A 17188-nucleotide genomic window follows, 5' to 3' on the forward strand; every position below is an offset into this window, starting at 1 on the left:
TGTATGGCCATGGCAGGCTTCTTGTTAACTGTTCTTATATCTTAAATTAACCCATTTTTATAAATCTATATCTTGCCACGTGGCTGGTGGCTTACCGTCTTCTTTACATGCTCTTCTCCTGGCGGTGGCTGCAGTGTCTCCTCTCCCCTCTTCCTGTTTCCCCAATTCTCCTCTCTCTTTGTCCCGCCTATACTTCCTGCCTGGTCACTGGCCATCAGTGTTTTATTTACATAGAGTAATATCCACAGCATATTGGAAAAAATATATGGGAAAAACTCCATAGTTTGGGGCTGGACCTGATTTGGGAGGTATGACACCAAACCACAGGCAACTAAGCAAACACAGTCAAGTAGGATTATATCAAACCAAAAATGCCTTGCACAGTGAAGGAAGGAAGCAATCCAATGAAGCAAAAGAGAAAAATGCAAACTTTACATTTGAAAAGAAACAACATTAAAACATATCCCTAGTAGTAATTTTGAGTAAGTTTTGTGTATCTATTGGGCATGTGTATACCTTTTGACAAATATCTGTTTGAATACTTTGCCCATATTTTAAATTTTTATTTTCCTCCTATAGATTGAGTTCTTCATATGTCTGACTAGCAGACCCTCCTTAAAAATAACAAAACTTGGGAATAAGTAAAGATACACATTAGAATTATAGAAAACAACATGCATGAATCTCGCACACAAAATGTAGGTCAAAGAAGCCAGATGCAAATGCCAATCAGAGCATATTGGTAAATGTGGGTGCCTGCTCGTCAGATTAGCTTGGCTATCCATGGAGGTATGTTGATTGGAGGAGGTATGAAAGACATTCAAGCTAATGGTCAAGTTTTGCTTGACCAGAGCTTTGGTTGCATAAACTTCTTCATACAGCAAAATCACATAGACCTTTAGACTTTAGATTTGCATGTTTCCTTTTGTATTTATGCTTCCACAATGACCTTGGCAAAGCTCAAGAAACAAACTGTACCAGAGTAGATATTGTAGAGAAAACACCAGTAATGTAGGTACACACACACACACACACACACACACACACACACACACACACACACACACATTTTGCTTTGTTTATCTTTAGACAGGACCCTGCTACATAGCCCAGGATGGCCTCAAACTCATAGTCTTCCTTGCCAGCCCCATCAGGACTGGGTTTTGTTTTCTGTCCCCTAACCTAGATATATTTAAAGTATGATAGATTTTGTTGTGAGCAATAGATAAAGAATTAGTTGTAAGCTTCAAAGGATCACTTATGGCATGTAATAGTAAACCTAGCACTTAAATGATGTCATCCTTGGATATCTGTAAGACAAGACAAGGCTCTGAGAGAGCAAGTGTTTGAGGTCACAGGTCACAGTAGCAGATATGAGTGTATGGAGTTGTCTCATGCTTCTAAGTACCCTAAAAACTCAGACAAAGAAAATGATGAGTTCATATTTCACAATTTACTATTTGTGGCCTGAACAGAATACAGATATTATTGTCTTAAAATAATTATCTGTCTCATTGAGCCTCAAATCTGAGCTTTCTAAAAATTCAAACCATAGTTTTGTTATACCCACTGGCAATTTCATGTGGCCCCAGGAAACATTTTATTTTAAGTTCTGTAAGATAACCCATAGGGACCCTGAGAAGTCTTAGTCAATGGTACTAACAGGAACCAAACATATTCCCAGAGCAAGCTCCCCAGATAGCTCAGAGCAGGCTATCTCCTTTCCCAGATGAACTGGAAGGCGAACAGTTCACAGTATTTAAGACATGCAAATGGAATCACACAGCTTCCTCCGTCCACACCTCCAGCAATTCCTTGCCAGGGCAGCCGACCGACCTCCCGAGACTGTCCTGCTGCCTTGTCATCACTTGATGATCTTTGGACACAGAAAGTGAGCATCATTCCACCAGGTAAGAGCCAACTGAGACAAAACAAAACAACAAAACTCCTCTGTGGATAATCGCAAGTGATGGGCTTATCGCCTATCAATCAACTTGTACTTCTTTTAGGAAAATTGAAGGTCTATAAATTAGAGAGATTTTTATGAAAAAGCTGATCATTTTTATATCACAACTTCTCTGAATATGATTCCACCACTGCCTCTTAGTATATAATCAGCTGAGTACAAGACAAAATATGTGCTTTTTGCTTAATGGGTTTGTTTACATATTGGAATAGCAACTGCTATAAATTACTATTTCTAAAGTTGTTCAAGTATCTTCAGTCTAACTCAGAATATTGACAATGGCCTGATAGTACAAGAATGTCAACCCAGCTACGTCAGAGGCAAAGGCAGGAGACATTAGGGAGGAAATGGGGTTAAGGCCAATGAAGATTTAGACTGGACGAGAAAAAGCTTTGATTTTCAAACCTGAGCTCCAGACTCTACTGAGAGAGCACTTTGATTTAAATATATGTACAGGTGTCTCTCCCCATACTGGGGGCATCTTTTGCTACTTGCCTATATATTTTGAAAACAACATAGGCTCTGTTTAAACTATTCCTGGCAAACTGCAAAGTAATTTGCTGAAAGCCCAGACTCTGCATCTTGGAAAATGTGATACTTAACACCAGGCCAAGTACTGAGCAGATTCCCATACATACTCATGTGATGACTGTCCCTCATTGTCAGCTTAACTGGATTTAGAGTCACCTAAAAGACTGATGCCATTTTCTTTGCCTCTGGGTGTATGTTGATGTCAGCTAGTCCTCCCTGCCATGTCTTGCTCTTGTTGATGGATCCTATCTTCTAAAATTTCATACCCAAGTCAAGCATTTTGATGATAGACATGGTACAGTAACTAAGACAATTTTCTAATAAATCATTTGCCATCAATAACCTAAAACGTTTACACTGTCATTGAAATATCTGATTGAAGGAAAAACACATGGTTATATAGACTGAGTTCTCCAACTTCACGAGTGTCTCAAAGCCATCCTTCATTGCTCCTGAGTACACTTCCCCCATCTAGATAGATTCAACCTCCTCCACACATCTTCTGTTGGCACCACCATGAAGCCTGCCTGCTATCTCTTCCAGCCAGTCAGTACCACCAGTGGCCAGAATTCCACTTTCTCCAAGCATCAACTTTACAAATCGCGGATAACAGAATTGCTATAAATGAAGCCATGTAATTAATATCTGTGGAATTCAAAGAAGCCACTTAAATCACTGAGGTGGGAGATGGTGGCTGCCAATCCAAGAGAGAACGCCCATTGAAGATGGAATGCAGAGCAGTGTCAGAGTTAACTGCTCTGCACCCCAACATTGTATTTGTCTCCTTTATTTTTTGGCCTGAGTCTAAGCTGGCCCTTCTCTCACAGTGTCTAGGAACTAAAACTACAAACTCATAGAAATTGGAAATAATATACACAATCAAAAAATCTGCCTGTTAAATTGTATCTAAATTCAGTTAATGAGCCATTCTGGGGGGGAAGCAGGATCCAAACACACCAGAGATCTGAATAATGAAGTTGACTGGAAATTCAAGCCCAGGTGAGCTAGGGATTCAGGCTGCAACAGAAAGCACAGCAGGAGGAAATTCCTCCTCAGTTCACATCAGATGTCATGACTTAATTCCATCAACTGAGAGAAAAGGCAGGTAGGTCCCCACCTCTCATGCCTAAGGAACTACAATATTTAATCTCACTTGCCAACTTGATCAGATCTAGAATCACCTAGAAAACAGAACTTCTAGGCACACCTATGAGGTATTGTTTACACTAAGGCAAGCCTCTGAGAATGTCTTGCTTGGATTAAGTGATGTGTGTTTCACATTACATGTGTTCCTCAATAGAGAACATTTATCCAACAGTGTTGGTAGAATGATTTTTTTAAGTTAAAAAAAGGCTCTTAAGAAAAATTAACAATGGAATTAATACTAAAGGTGTGTGGGGGGTGAATCAGCAATGGAAATAAAATGAGATTCAGAAAATCTATAGGATGTTAAGAAGGAAATGTGTTAATAATGAGAGTAAAAATATAAAACTACTCTATCCTTTAAAACAACATTGAAATGTTTATGAGTTGACTTGCTTCAATATATAGAAAGCAAATGCATAGAACTGCTTCCCACTAGACTCCATGGAGAATTCAAGAGCAAGAGAACTTGGTAGATGTGCCCTCCCTTCTTCCTCCCTTCCCTCCTCCTCCTCAGTTCTTTGAAATGCCATTTAGATAAGCTGCTTCTTGGTGCTTTCTTTTCTTGTGAAAGCCATGACTCTGTAGACAACATGGAGATGCAGACACATGTTCTGAGCCTGCCTCCTATTTCTGTCCCCTCCCTTAGCTGTGTGTGGTCCCTGCATCTGAACACAACTTGAGCAGACATGTCCAATCACACAAGAGTGACTCACTTCATCCTCAGGGGCTTCTCAGATGTCCCACAGCTGAGATTGGTGGTCATCCCGCTTTTCTTGCTCGTCTACACATTTGGCCTCCTGGGGAACAGCTCCATCATCATAGCAGTGATGAGAGACAGTAGGCTTCACTCCCCCATGTACTTCTTCCTGAAGAATTTATCTTTCCTGGACATGAGCTACACTTCAGCCACCATCCCCAAGGCAGTGCTGATATCCTTCACAGGCTCAGGAGGCATCTCCTATCTCGAATGTGTAGCCCAGCTTTACATATTTATCACACTTTCCTCTACTGAATGCTTCCTGCTCACGGCCATGGCTTATGACCGGTTCCTGGCCATCTTCAGACCACTGCTCTATGGCACCATCATGAGCCAGAAATGCTGTGTTGAGCTGGTGGTCACTGCCTGGGTGAGTGGGGCCATCTACTCAGCCTTCCACACTTTCAACACCTTCTCCCTCCCCTACTGTGGACCCAATGTTGTTGAACACTTCTTCTGTGACATCCCCCCAGTCATGAGACTGTCCTGCACTGATTACCGTCTCCATGAGGAGGTGGGCTTTGCTGTCAGCAGCTGCATTGTCATGAGCTCCTTCGCCCTCACGGTCCTCTCCTATGTGGGCATCGTGTCCACAGTTGTCCGCATCCCCTCAGTGGATGGCAGGTGGAAGGCCTTTTCTACCTGTTCCTCTCACCTGACCACAGTCGTCTTATTCTATGGAACTGGAAGCTTCATGTACCTGAGGCCTGCCTCTCGGTACTCCCCCATCCAGGGTCGCCTGGCATCTGTTTTCTACTCTGTCCTCACTCCTTCTTTGAATCCAGTTGTCTATTGTCTGAGGAACAAAGACATGAAGTTTGCTCTGCAGAAACTTTACTGTGGAAGAAAGTCCTGAGTCCTACAAGACTGCGGTGTGTGGCTCTTAGGGGCTGATGGATGTTACTGGAGCCAAATGTTTTACACTTTACACACACACACACACACACACACACACACACACACACACACACATCATACCCCCTTTCCCTTCCTGTGACACTTGACATTGCTGATCAAGCCAGTTGCAGAACCTGCAGGAGGTCACCACAGTCCCTGCAATGACCTTTCAACTCCAGGGGATTCTATACCCTCTTCTGGCCTCCATGGGCATCCTGACCTATGTGCACTTATCTACATGCAGATATACACATCAATAGTAGCATTTCAAAAATTCAACTATGCATCTCAGAATGTCCTAAGAAATTACCGACTAAATAACTTAAATCAAGTGAAAACAATTCTACCTAGATAGATTCTTGAGACAGAAAGACAAACAAGCCAACAAAGAAATAATATGTGTCTGCCACCAGAGACCTCTGACCTGTATTCAGCTGATGAAGATGTGTGGTGATTGGTGTTCAACCATATGCTGACCTGCCTTCTAACTGCCCAGTCTTGTACTACGGGGTGACCTAGACACTTCCTTCAGTCTTGTTCTCATCTCCATTTGCAGAACCTGAATTTATACACGAGGAAATGGCCAGCCAGCAGGGGCTGTTTGATGCCCTCTTCCCAGGCTCTAGCAGAACTCTCAGGAGCACCATTTTTATTGAGTGGCTGTGAAGTCCTCACATGGAATAGACTTTCTCCCCTAACCAGATCCTGTATCGCTCCCTCTATTTCACTGTGAATAATGTGCTATTGTTGGATTTCCACTGGATGTCTTCTACAGATCTTGAGTGGTTTTACTATGTCAGTCCTAAGCATCTTCACCCCAGTTCTCAAATGTACCTTTTGGGTTTTACATACTTCAGGAACAGGGTTTCTCACTGCCAATGACAGACACTGTCTCTCTGACAAGCTCTTCAATGTGATTTTATCATAGACCTTCATCTCTTGGTTCAGGGCTTTGCCTTTGTGTGTATGTATTTATAATTGGATACTGTCCACTCTTCCATGAAGTATTTAAGTTCCTTTGTAATTAAAAATTTACTCAAGTCAATTTATGAGAAATGTGGTCTCATCCCGTATACTTCAGGGATTGTTCTGTAGTGCTGTTTTAACTCCTCCTTTTCCTGCCTCCGCTTCCCACGTGCTGGCATTATAAGGAAGACTCACAAGAGTTTAGTGGTCAGTAAGAATTCTGAGTCCTGTTTCTTACTTTGTAACAATCAAGGCACCCCCAACTTGGTATATTGGGGTACTTATCAAATTTTGTTTCTCAAAACTTACATTAGTGTTGGGTGCTGTGAACTCAAGTCAAACATCTAATATTTAAAATAAATAAAAAAAATAACTTTCTTAAGCTGGTTGGTGGTGGTGCATACCTTTAATCCCAGCACTGGGGAGGTAGAGGAAAACGGATCTCTGTGAGTTTGAAGCCAGCCTGATCTACAGAGTGAGTTCCAGGACAGACAAGGCTACCCAGAGAAACCCTGTCTCAAAAAGAAAAGAAAAGAAAAAATAAAGGAAAAGAAAACTAACTTTCATCTCAAAAAAAAAAAAGATGTGATCATAATTTGTGATTGTAAATATTTATAATGTTCGGATATTTCCCTCTCTTAAATTATCATCAAGTTATACAGAAACAAACATGTTTTCTCATACAGTCCATACAACAGAATCAAATATACATGAAGAATGTGAAGGTTCACAATTTATTTTTAGTGCTTTTCTGATAGGGAATGTTTTATCTAATGCTGCATGATGTAGAATGGATATTATTTTGTGTATCTACATTACATAAAAAGTGGTGAGACAGTGTTATTTTTACATTAGCCTAAGTTTTTAAAAAGATGCATTTTAGAAACTCAAGAACAGAGTTTTAAAAAATAAGTGTAACTAATATGCTAAAAGAAAAAAATGAAAATAAAAATAGAAGACAGAAAATGATGAGAAATGGAAAAATAATTATAAAACATTTACAAATATGATAGTCAAATCTAATTCTGTCAATAATTATTTTAAGTATAAATTATCAAAATATACCATTAAAAGACAGAGACATGAATAATTGCTCATGCTCTTAATCCTAGCATTTCAGAGGCAAGGATGGATAGACCTCCATGAGTTTGAGACTAGCCTGGTCTATATTACAAGTTCTAGGCCATTCAGGGATACACAGTAAGACCTTGCCTTTAAAAAATGATAGTTTAGATTTTTTTAAAGATACAACTATATGGACAAGCAGACGCAGGTAGGCCTGCGGCGGCGGCGGCCCGCGGAGGTAGACGGGCCCAGCGGCGGCAGCCAACAGGGATATTCAGACCCGGAGGCAGCCGGCAGAGACATTCAGGCCCAGCGGCGGCTCACAGAGGTAGACGGGCCCAGCAGCAGCCCGCTGAGGTAGACGTGCCCAGCGGCGGCAGCCAACAGGGATATTCAGGCCCGGAGGCAGCCGGCAGAGACATTCAGGTCCAGCAGCGGCCCACAGAGGTAGACAGGCCTGGCGGCAGTGACAAGCAGACACAGGTAGGCCTGCGGCGGGGGCCCGTGGAGGTAGACGGGCCCAGCGGCGGCAGCCGACAGGGATATTCAGACCCGGCGGCAGCCGGCAGAGACATTCAGGCCCAGCGGCGGCCCACAGAGGTAGACAGGCCCGGCGGCGCAGACAAGCAGACGCAGGTAGGCCTGTGGCGGCGGCCTGTGGAGGTAGACGGGCCCAGCAGCAGCCCGCTGAGGTAGACGTGCCCGGTGGCAGCGGCCGACAGGGACATTCAGGCCTGGTGGCGGCCCCCAGAGGCAGACAGACCCAGCAGCAGCTGACAGGGACATACAGGCCCGGCGGCGGACCGCAGAGGTAAACAGGCCCAGGGACGGAGACAAGCAGACGCAGCTGGGAACAGGGACGCCCCTAACCCCAACATCTGGGGAAGAAGCTATCTCCGTGGGTCAGAACCAGAACGAATCTGAACACTCCGTCTGAGGACAACCCAGGGCCCAGCTGCTGATCCTGTGAAACCCAACAACTTGGAGGTGTTGGTGAGACTACCCTGCTCAGCTGAAACCCATCTGGGAGAGGATTCAGATGCCTACAGTTTAAAGTCTGAAGAAACAAGATCAGCTGAGGAGTTGACAAATGAACAAAAAGTGACCTGAGAACACAGAAGAAGGTGCTACCCAGACACCAAACCAGATCACCAGAATCATAAGTATGTAACTCACCGATCGAAATCAGCTGCCCCTGAAGAAATAGCCCAATAGCACCAATTTAACCAAGAACCACTACTAAACCAAGACTAAAAATTAGAACAAGAGAGGCACTCTCAGACACAGACACCACCTGCACCTCACAGAGGAAGAAATGAGTAGACACCAGTGCAAAAATACAGGCAACAACATAAAGACCTATATGACAACATCAGAACCTAGTGATTCTACACCTGCAAGACCTAAACATACCATGACAGAAGAAACAGAAGAAATTAACCCTAAAAATGACATTAAGAAGATGATAGAGGCCCTTAAAGAAGAAATAAAACATTCCCTCAATGAGGAAATAAAAACTTTCCTTAAAGAGGAATTGAAAAACTACCTTAAAGAGGAAATAAAAACTTTCCTTAAAGAGGAAATAAAAAACTCCCTTAAAGAGGAAATAAAAACTTCCCTTAAAGAGGAAATGAAAAACTCCATTAAAGAGGAAATAAAAAACTCCCTTAAAGAAATGGAAGAAAAAACGAACAAAAAATGGGAAGAAATCAAAGAAAGTCAAGAAAAAGCAATTAAACAGATGAAAGAAACATTCCAAGATCTGAAAAATGAATTTGAGACAATAAAGAAAACACATGCTGAGGGAATGCTGGAAATAGAAATCCTGACAAAACGAACAGGAACTACAGAAACAAGCATAACCAACCGATTGCAAGAGATGGAACAGAGAATCTCTGACACTGAAGACATGATAGAGAAAATAGATTCGTCAGTCAAAGAAAACAATAAAGACAAAAAAGTCCTAACACAAAACGTCCAGGAAATTTGGGACACCATGAAAAGACCAAACCTAAGAATAATAGGGATAGAAGAAGGAGAAGAATACCAACTCAAAGGCACAGAAAATATATTCAACAAAATCATAGAAGAAAACTTTCCTAACCTAAAGAAAGAAATACCTATGAAGATACAAGAAGCTTACAGAACACTGAATAGGCTGGATCCAAAAAAAAAGTCCCCTCGCCACATAATAATCAAAACACTAAACACACAGAATAAAGAAAAAATATTAAGAGCTGCAAAGGAAAAGGACCAAGTAACATATAAAGGCAAACCCATCAGAATAACACCAGACTACACAATAGAGACTATGAAAGATAGAAGATCATGGACAAACCTCATGCAGACACTAAGAGACTATGGATGCCAATCCAGACTATTATACCCAGCAAAACTCTTAATCACCATAGGCGGAGTAAACAAAATATTCCAGGATAAAACCAGATTTAATCAATACCTGTCCACAAACCCAGCCCTACAGAAAGCACTAGAAGGGAAAATTCAATCCAAAGAAGCTAAACACATCCATGAAAAATCAAGCAATAGATAATCCTACACCAACATACACCACAGAAGGACAACACAACACAACCAAAAAAATAACAGGAATTAACAATCACTGGTCATTAATATCCATCAATATCAATGGTCTCAACTCACCTATAAAAAGACACAGGCTAACAGAATGGATTAGAAAACAGGACCCATCCATATGCTGCATACAAGAAACACACCTTAACTCCAAACACAGACACTACCTCCGAGTAAAGGGCTGGGAAAAGGTTTTCCAAGCAAATGGACCTAAGAAACAAGCTGGTGTAGCTATCCTAATATCTAATAAAATAGACTTCAAACTAAAATCAATCAAAAGAGACCAGGATGGACATTACATATTCATCACAGGAAAAATCCACCAAGATGAAGTCTCGATTCTAAACATTTATGCTCCAAATACAAAAGCACCCACATTCATAAAAGAAACACTACTAAAGTTTAAAACGCACATCAAACCCCACACATTAGTAGTGGGAGATTTTAACACACCACTCTCACCAAAAGATAGATCTACCAGACTGAAACTTAACAAAGAAATAAAGGACCTAACAGATGTTATGACTCAAATGGACCTAACAGATATCTACAGAATATTCCATCCTAACACAAAAGAATATACCTTCTTCTCAGCACCCCATGGAACCTTCTCAAAAATTGACCACATGCTTGGACACAAAACAAATCTCAACAGATACAAAAAAATTGGAATAACCTCCTGTATTTTATCAGACCACCATGCCTTAAAGTTAGAACTCAATAACAACAAAAATTATAGAAAACCCACAAACTCATGGAAACTGAATAATACCCACCTGAAACATCAATGGGTCAAGGAAGAAATAAAGACAGAAATTAAAGAGTTCCTAGAATTCAATGAAAATGAAAGTACAACATACCCAAACTTATGGGACACTATGAAAGCAGTGCTAAGAGGAAAATTCATAGCTCTAAATGCACACATAAAGAAGATGGAGCAATCCCATACCAATGAATTAACAGCACAACTGAAAGCTCTAGAACAAAAAGAAACAAACTCACCCAGGAGAAATAGACGCCAGGAAATAATCAAATTGAGGGCTGAAATCAACGAAATAGAAAACAAGAGAACAATACAAAAAAATCAATGAAACAAAGAGTTAGTTCTTTGAAAAAATCAACAAGATAGACAAACCACTAGCCAAATTAACCAAAAAGCAAAGAGAGAACACCCAAATTCACAAAATCAGAAATGAAAAGGGAGACATAACAACAGACAATGAGGAAATCCAGAGAATCATCAGATCATACTTCAAAAACCTGTATTCCACAAAAATGGAAAACCAGGAAGAAATGGACAATTTTCTGGATAAATGCCAAATACCAAAATTAAATCAAGACCAGATAAACCATTTAAATAGACCAATAACCCCTAAAGAAATAGAAACAGTCATCAAAAGTCTCCCAACTAAAAAAAGCCCAGGACCAGATGGTTTCAGTGCAGAATTCTACCAGACTTTCAAAGAAGAACTAATACCAATCCTCTTCAAAGTGTTCCACACAATAGAAACAGAAGGAACACTACCAAACTCTTTTTATGAGGCTACAATTACCCTGATACCCAAACCACACAAAGATGCAACAAAGAAAGAGAACTACAGACCAATCTCCCTCATGAACATTGATGCAAAAATACTCAACAAAATATTGGCAAACCGAATCCAAGAATACATCAAAACAATCATCCATCACGACCAAGTAGGATTCATCCCAGGGATGCAAGGATGGTTCAACATACGGAAATCAGTCAATGTAATACACCATATAAACAAACTGAAAGAAAAAAACCACATGATCATCTCCCTAGATGCTGAAAAAGCCTTTGACAAAATCCAACACTGCTTCATGATAAAGGTCTTAGAAAGAATAGGAATACAAGGAACATGTCTAAACATAATAAAAGCAATTTATAGCAAGCCAACAGCAAACATCAAATTAAATGGAGAGAAACTCAAAGCGATACCACTAAATTCAGGAACAAGACAAGGCTGTCCACTCTCCCCATATTTATTCAATATAGTACTAGAAGTTCTAGCTAGAGCAATAAGACAACAAAAGGAGATCAAAGGGATACAAATTGGCAAGGAAGAAGTCAAACTTTCACTATTTGCAGATGATATGATAGTATACATAAGTGACCCCAAAAACTCTACCAGGGAACTTTTACAGCTGATAAACTCCTTCAGTAAAGTGGCAGGATACAAGATCAACTCAAAAAAATCAGTAGCCCTCCTATACACAAATGATAAAAGGGCTGAGAAAGAAGTCAGAGAAACATCACCCTTTACAATAGCCACAAATAATACAAAATACCTTGGGATAACACTAACTAAACAAGTGAAAGACCTTTTTGATAAGAACTTTAAATCTCTAAAGAAAGAAATTGAAGAAGATATCAGAAAATGGAAGGATCTCCCATGCTCATGGATAGGTAGGATTAACATAGTAAAAATGGCAATCTTACCAAAAGCAATCTACAGATTCAATGCAATCCCCATCAAAATCCTAACACAATTCTTCACAGACTTGGAAAGAAAAATACTCAACTTTATATGGAAAAACAAAAGACCCAGGATAGCTAAAAGAATCCTATACGATAAAGCAACCCTTGGAGGCATCACCATCCCGGACCTCAAACTCTACTATAGAGCTATAGTAATAAAAACAGCTTGGTACTGGTATAAAAACCGACATACGGACCAATGGAATCGAATTGAAGACCCTGACATTAAACCATGCACATATGAACACCTGGTTTTTGACAAAGGAGCCAAAACTATACAATGGAACAAAGAAAGTATCTTCAACAAATGGTGCTGGCATAACTGGATGTCAATATGTAAAAGATTACAAATAGATCCATATCTGTCACCATGCACAAAACTCAAGTCCAAGTGGATCAAAGACCTAAACATAAATCCAGTTACACTAAACTTAATAGAAAAGAAGATAGGAAGCACTCTTGAACGCATTGGCACTGGAGACCATTTCTTAAATAAAACACCGACAGCACAGACCCTGAGCACAAGCATTAATAAATGGGACCTCTCAAAACTGAGAAGCTTTTGCAGGGCAAAAGACACAGTCAATAAGACAAAAAGACAGCCAACAGATTGGGAAAAGATCTTCACCAACCCCACATCTGACAGAGGATTGATCTCCACAATATATAAAGAACTCAAGAAACTAGACATCAAAGCACTGAACAGTCCAATTAAAAAATGGGCTAAAGAGCTAAACAGAGAATTCACAAAACAAGAACTACAAATGGCTGAAAGACATTTAAAGAAATGTTCAACATCCTTAATCATCAGAGAAATGCAAATCAAAACGACTCTGAGATACCACCTTACACCTGTTAGAATGGCTAAGATCAAAAACACCAATGACAACCAATGTTGGAGAGGATGTGGAGCAAAGGGAACACTCCTCCACTGTTGGTGGGAATGTAAACTTGTACAACCACTGTGGAAATCAGTATGGCGGTTTCTCAGAAAATTAGGAATCGAACTACCTCAAGACCCAGCCATCCCACTCTTGGGCATATACCCAAAGAATGCTGATACATACCATAAAGATACATGCTCAGCTATGTTCATAGCAGCACTATTTGTAATAGCCAGAACCTGGAAACAACCTAGATGCCCATCAACGGAAGAATGGATGAAAAAAATGTGGTACATATACACAATGGAGTACTACTCAGCAGAGAAAAACAATGAAAGCATGAAATTTGCAGGCAAATGGATGGAACTAGAAAAAATCATCCTGAGTGAGCTAACCCAAACCCAGAAAGACAGTTATGGTATGTACTCACTCATTGGTGGATTCTAGATATAAAATGAACAATCAGACCACAACCCATAGAACCATAGAGGCTATATATATAGCATGGAGGTCCCTAGGACGACTGTGGCATATAATAAATTTCAGTTTTACTCAATTATTGAAAAAAAATAGCCAAATGAATGGAAACACATGAACTATGAACCAAAGGCTGAGGGGCTCCCAGCTGGATCAGGCCCTCTGAATAGGTGAGACAGTTGATTGGCTTGATCAGTTTGGGAGGCAACTAGGCAGTGGGACCAAGTCCTGTGCTCATTCCATGAGTTGGCTGTTTGAAACCAGGAACTTATGCAGGGACACTTGGCTTAGTCTGGGAGGAAGGGACTGGACCTGCCTGGACTGAGTCTACCAAGTTGATCACAGTCCTCAGGGGAGGACTTGTCCTGGAGGAGGTGGGAATGGAGGGTGGGCTGGGGGTAAGGGGAGGGCGTGGGAGGGGGGAGAATAGGGGAACCCATGGCTGATATGTAGAACTGAATGGTATTGTAAAATAAAAAATATATATCACAAAAAAAAGATACAACTATATTCAATCTATAATTCCATTTAAATAAATATATAGATACACACAAACTAAAAGTTAAGAAATTGAGAAACATTGGGGCCAGCAAGATGGCTCAGATGGTTAAGGCCACCATCCACAGATACACACATCCACACAGATGCAAACGTGCATACACACATACATGCACACCACACACATACACATGAAAGAGAAAAACAAAAACAGAAACGTGTTGCAATACTATCCTAGACTCATTTTTCTAGAAAAACATGAAGAATATAAATGCCCCTGTGTTCATTGCTGATATCATTTTTCTTCCCCATTTTTCTGGTTCATGAGGTCTGGAAGAACATGTTAATTTAGATTCATTTCTTATCAAATCTCTGCCTCAAAGGCAAACATTATCTGACTTTAACCTTTGCTGCTCAACACTTAAAGAACAGTATCTCAGGGAGAAATACAAACTTTCTACCTTAAATAATTCACAAGAACTTTTTGTTTTAATTAACATACTCACTGTCCTTTCCCCTCTGAGAAGTGGCCCCATCTTTCAAGGCTACCTTTTGCATCTCAGTTTCATGAACGAATAAGATGATTGAGATTCATGTAGGTTGTTTAGTACACAGACCTGTGTGAAATGACCAGGGAACAAAAACACAACCTGAGCATTCTTTCTGTACCTTCCCTCTTACTGTTCCCAGGCTTGGGCACAGCTCCTTGCATTCACATTGAACCATGTCACACAGGGACCCTGTGGTGACCTGGTACTCTAAGGATGGTGCCCAGAGTCTGAAGGGCATCACAGGAGCCCACAAGGACTGTGCCTGGTCCTGCTCTGAGGCTCAAACAATATAAGTGGCCTGTTCCACATGGAAACATTTGTCACCCTGAGGGAAAGTTCAGCAGAAGCCACATCCCCATTCACCAGGAACCCTACCTTCAAAGTAGAGAAGGAAAGACGGGGTTTCGTGGCAGGTGAGTTCTTCCAAAGTCCTGATCTTGAGATGTTGCTGATGGAGGTGTGACTAGCAAACACCTGTAACTGTGAGACCTAGATGAATGTTTAACTTTATTCATGGAGAACTCCAACTAAATTTACCCTTTCTCATATCTTACATTCTTTTGGTCAAAGACATAATTATCTCACTTTATAAAAATGAATACATGGCTTAGTTCCCACATGGCAATTCACAACCAAGTGCAAGTCCAATGCCTCTTCTGACCTCTACAGGCTTATGCATTGCACATGGTGCCCATACACATACAATTAACTAATTTTAAAATCATTTTTTAAAGTAGGCAAGATGTATTAATAGACATGTCTTACAAAAACATTGGAAATGAACATCTTCATACATAAACAAAGTAGGCCAGACTCAGAAAAAAAAACAAATATTGTGTGTTTTTCCTTGGAAGTAAAAACTCAATTTCATATGTAAGGTTTTATTTTTTTTATTCATACTATCTTTTAATGAACCCAACTTCCCAGTGTTAAAAATCAGGGAACCAAAAGGTTTCCAAGCAGCCTTATTACCCAGATATATATTAATATAAGGAAATCATCTCAAAACAGCACGCAAACACAATCCCCAGAGCACAATATAAAAGTCTTCTAATAAATATAAATATTTAGTACATAAGAATGTGAAATTACATAAGCAAAAGTCTGTCATTAGCTAATGTTCACTTGCAAGGTTTACTTATTGCACATTGCATCAGTTTCTCCTAAGAATAAAACAGCTTCCACTGCCCTCAGTCTTTACAGCAGTACACAGCTAAACTCAACTTCTGAAATCCAGTGTCTACAGCATCCGAGTCAACCCAGTTACTGAGTGAGCAGAGCACTAACAGTCCATATTACAAAAGGTCCCCAGAGCAGGAGGCAGTTCACACATTGCAGAAGGCACACGATTCTCTACTATGGTAAGTGCATTCAGTATTATTTTAAAAAGACAAAGCTGTACAGAGTAGAAAAGGTGTATATATACTCGTGAGACAAAGCGACAACTTTATGATCGGATACTGCAGCAGGCAGGCCCTACCTACCATCCACATATGAAGAAAGATGGGCAAAGAGCTTTGCTCATTTACTTGATGAGGCGAGGGGAGACACTGGCATCTCACAGTGGATCAGTTCGTATCTTGGAGCTCAGACTGTAAGAAAAGGGCTGTGGACAATATCAAGTCACTGGATTCACCGTTTAATTCCTTCACATGTGAAGGATTCTGGGGAATCAAAGTTTTGTCCATTGCTGAAAAGATACCAAACCCATAAAGCTATGTTCTTCATTTTCAGAAACATTTTTCAATTAGGCAATTTGAATTAAACCAGCAAGACTAATCCAAAAGGATAATTTCGATTTTTAAGGCTGAAAAATATTTCATAGGATCACTTATCTCAGGGTTTTAAAAATGTTCCACAGAGCACTTGAGAATCAACAGAAGAAGTTGAAACATCTGCAAATACAAATTTTAAAACGTTTTAAAGATTTATTTTTGGGGTGTGTGTGTGACAAGTATGCAAGTGCCTTAGAAGGTCAGAAGAGGGTACTGGATCCCCTGGAGCTGGAATTACAGGCTGCTGTGAACCACAAACACGGGTGCTGGGAATTGAACTCAGGTCCTCTGCAAGAACAGCAATTGCTCTTAACCACTGGACCAGTTCTCCAGCCTCTACCCACAATTTTTTTGAAACAGGGTCTCAAAGTAGCCCAGGCTGGCCTTGAATTCACTGTGCAGATGAGGATGTCCTTGAACTTCTCACCTTCCTGCTTCCCCCTCTCAAATGCTGGGGTTCCAGGTATCACCAGGACTGTTTGTTTTTATGCGGTGCTGGGATGGAGTCCAGGTCTTCACATATGCTAGGCAAACACTCTACCAACTGAGCTACACCCCCAGCCCTGAAATATTATTTTTA

At 40.5% G+C, this 17188-nt stretch overlaps 2 protein-coding genes across 2 annotated transcripts in view; both read left to right on the top strand.

Moving 5' to 3' along the window:
• Positions 1 to 17188, top strand: part of LOC107399333 (zinc finger protein 39-like) — a 66168-nt gene that overhangs the window by 27091 nt on the left and 21889 nt on the right. The gene's annotated exons all lie outside the window — the stretch shown is intronic.
• Positions 500 to 7509, top strand: LOC102921774 (olfactory receptor 5AR1-like). Its single transcript, XM_076542463.1, has one exon. The coding sequence runs from the start codon at positions 4330 to 4332 to the stop codon at positions 5254 to 5256; it is 927 nt and encodes a 308-aa protein (XP_076398578.1). The 5' UTR covers positions 500 to 4329; the 3' UTR covers positions 5257 to 7509.

This window comes from Peromyscus maniculatus, chromosome 8 (genome assembly GCF_049852395.1).
Source record: "Peromyscus maniculatus bairdii isolate BWxNUB_F1_BW_parent chromosome 8, HU_Pman_BW_mat_3.1, whole genome shotgun sequence".
In the NCBI taxonomy this organism is placed as follows: Eukaryota; Metazoa; Chordata; class Mammalia; order Rodentia; family Cricetidae; genus Peromyscus; species Peromyscus maniculatus.

Bases quoted from the DNA above. Each gene is read 5' to 3' on its own strand.
- LOC102921774 (XM_076542463.1), top strand. From the start codon at position 4,330: ATGTCCAATCACACAAGAGTGACTCACTTCATCCTCAGGGGCTTCTCA.